This window comes from Chiloscyllium plagiosum, chromosome 2, assembly GCF_004010195.1.
Source record: "Chiloscyllium plagiosum isolate BGI_BamShark_2017 chromosome 2, ASM401019v2, whole genome shotgun sequence".
In the NCBI taxonomy this organism is placed as follows: domain Eukaryota; kingdom Metazoa; phylum Chordata; class Chondrichthyes; order Orectolobiformes; family Hemiscylliidae; genus Chiloscyllium; species Chiloscyllium plagiosum.
Genome location: NC_057711.1, coordinates 25,903,598 through 25,905,091, shown reverse-complemented (window position 1 = coordinate 25,905,091; position 1,494 = coordinate 25,903,598). Strand labels below are relative to the sequence as shown.

The 1,494-nt window shown below is 44.9% G+C and overlaps 1 protein-coding gene across 1 annotated transcript in view; it reads right to left on the bottom strand.

Annotated features, from left to right (window-relative positions):
• Nucleotides 1–261: 261 nt before the first annotated feature.
• The window catches only part of helt (helt bHLH transcription factor), a 3,490-nt gene continuing 2,257 nt past the window's right edge, over nucleotides 262–1,494 (bottom strand). The window contains exon 4 of the mRNA XM_043721212.1: nucleotides 262–1,007. Within this exon, the coding sequence (XP_043577147.1) occupies nucleotides 511–1,007 (497 nt within the window). The 3' untranslated portion in view covers nucleotides 262–510. The remainder of the gene's footprint in view (nucleotides 1,008–1,494) is intronic.

Sequence of the window (1,494 nt, the reverse complement as noted above, 5' to 3'; positions counted from 1 at the left end):
CCAAAATAAATCAATCAGACAAGACAACTGGAAGAATAAAACGACATTGTTATTGTTTTGGCATGCCTTTTGTGAACCCTGTTTTAATATAGGTGTATATTTAGGGCGAGGGTTTCTCATCCTCAAATTTAAAGCAACGGAATTAAAAATATATTTCAGGTTATAGGTCTTGTTTAAAGGGTGACGCAATCCTAATTTCAAATGAAGCAAGAAATACATTTTTACCAACAAACTCTAAATGATAGAGACATGACACACCGAATATACAGTATATTCTGAATGGATATAGGATTGTTACATGACTAGAAATTGGAGACAGCGTAGCTGTCAAAACCCCACATAAAACCCAGTTGACTTCAATGGCGTGTCACAAGTCGACAGAACCAATCCCTGAAGTTAAAGGGCTAGCCCCAGCTGCTTATTGCTCCGTGGTTGCCACGGAATAGCTCTAACGGGTTCTAACTGAGATTTACAGCTTTACAGAGATCCGCAGCGCCTTCCCAAAGTCCTTTATAAGTTTGTGTGCTGGGAGTTGTGCAAGCTGAAAGTATTGGTGTGAGAATGTCCTATCAAGTTAATGTAATGGCGATCAAGGCTTTGCACAGAGTGCAGGAAGTTGTGTTGCTGCCCTGTTGCGTTTGCAATGGGCACCGCCCGCGAGCTCGGGATAAACGGGAGCCCGGGACTCCGTGCCGAGCTGTGCCAGTGCAATGGCTGTGTTCTTGCCACCCCGGCCCCCTGTTGCAATAACGATTCGTTTAAACGCGAGTTAGTAAACTCTGAGATGGGGTGGAACTGGTAGGAGTATTCTGGCTCATGAGTGGAGACGGGCCCGAAGATGGGGTCGGCGCATTGGCGAGCCTTGGACTGTAGGAAGGCAAGGATTCGGGCGTATGTGGTGTCTTTGGTCTCCAAGCGCTCCACCGTCGTTAAATAGTGAACGAGATTCTTCATACACTCGTGATAGCCAGCGTGGAAATAATTCGCGAACTCTGTTAATAACTCGCCTGAGAAAGAAATTAAAGAAAAAACAATTTTGTTCATGCTGCGTGTTAATTTCTTTACTATTTGTTGAAAACATCAGGCAATTTTGAACACCCTCAGTGCAGTCAGAGAAACACACCATCACTGTTTAAGAAGGGTGGTAAGGACAAGCCAGGGAACTATAGACCAGCGAGCCTGACCTCGGTGGTGGGCAAGTTGTTGGAGGGAATCCTGAGGGACAGGATGGAGATGGATTTGGAAAGGCAAGGACTGATTCGGGATAGTCATCATGGCTTTGTGCGTGGGAAATCATGTCTCACAAACTTGATTGAGTTTTTTGATGAAGTAACAAAGAAGATTGATGAGGGCAGAGCAGTAGATGTGATCTATATGGGACTTCAGTAAGGCGTTTGACAAGGTTCCCTATGGGAGACTGATTAGCAAGGTTAGATCTCATGGAATACAGGGAGAACTAGCCATTTGGATACAGAACTGGCTCAAAGGGAGTAG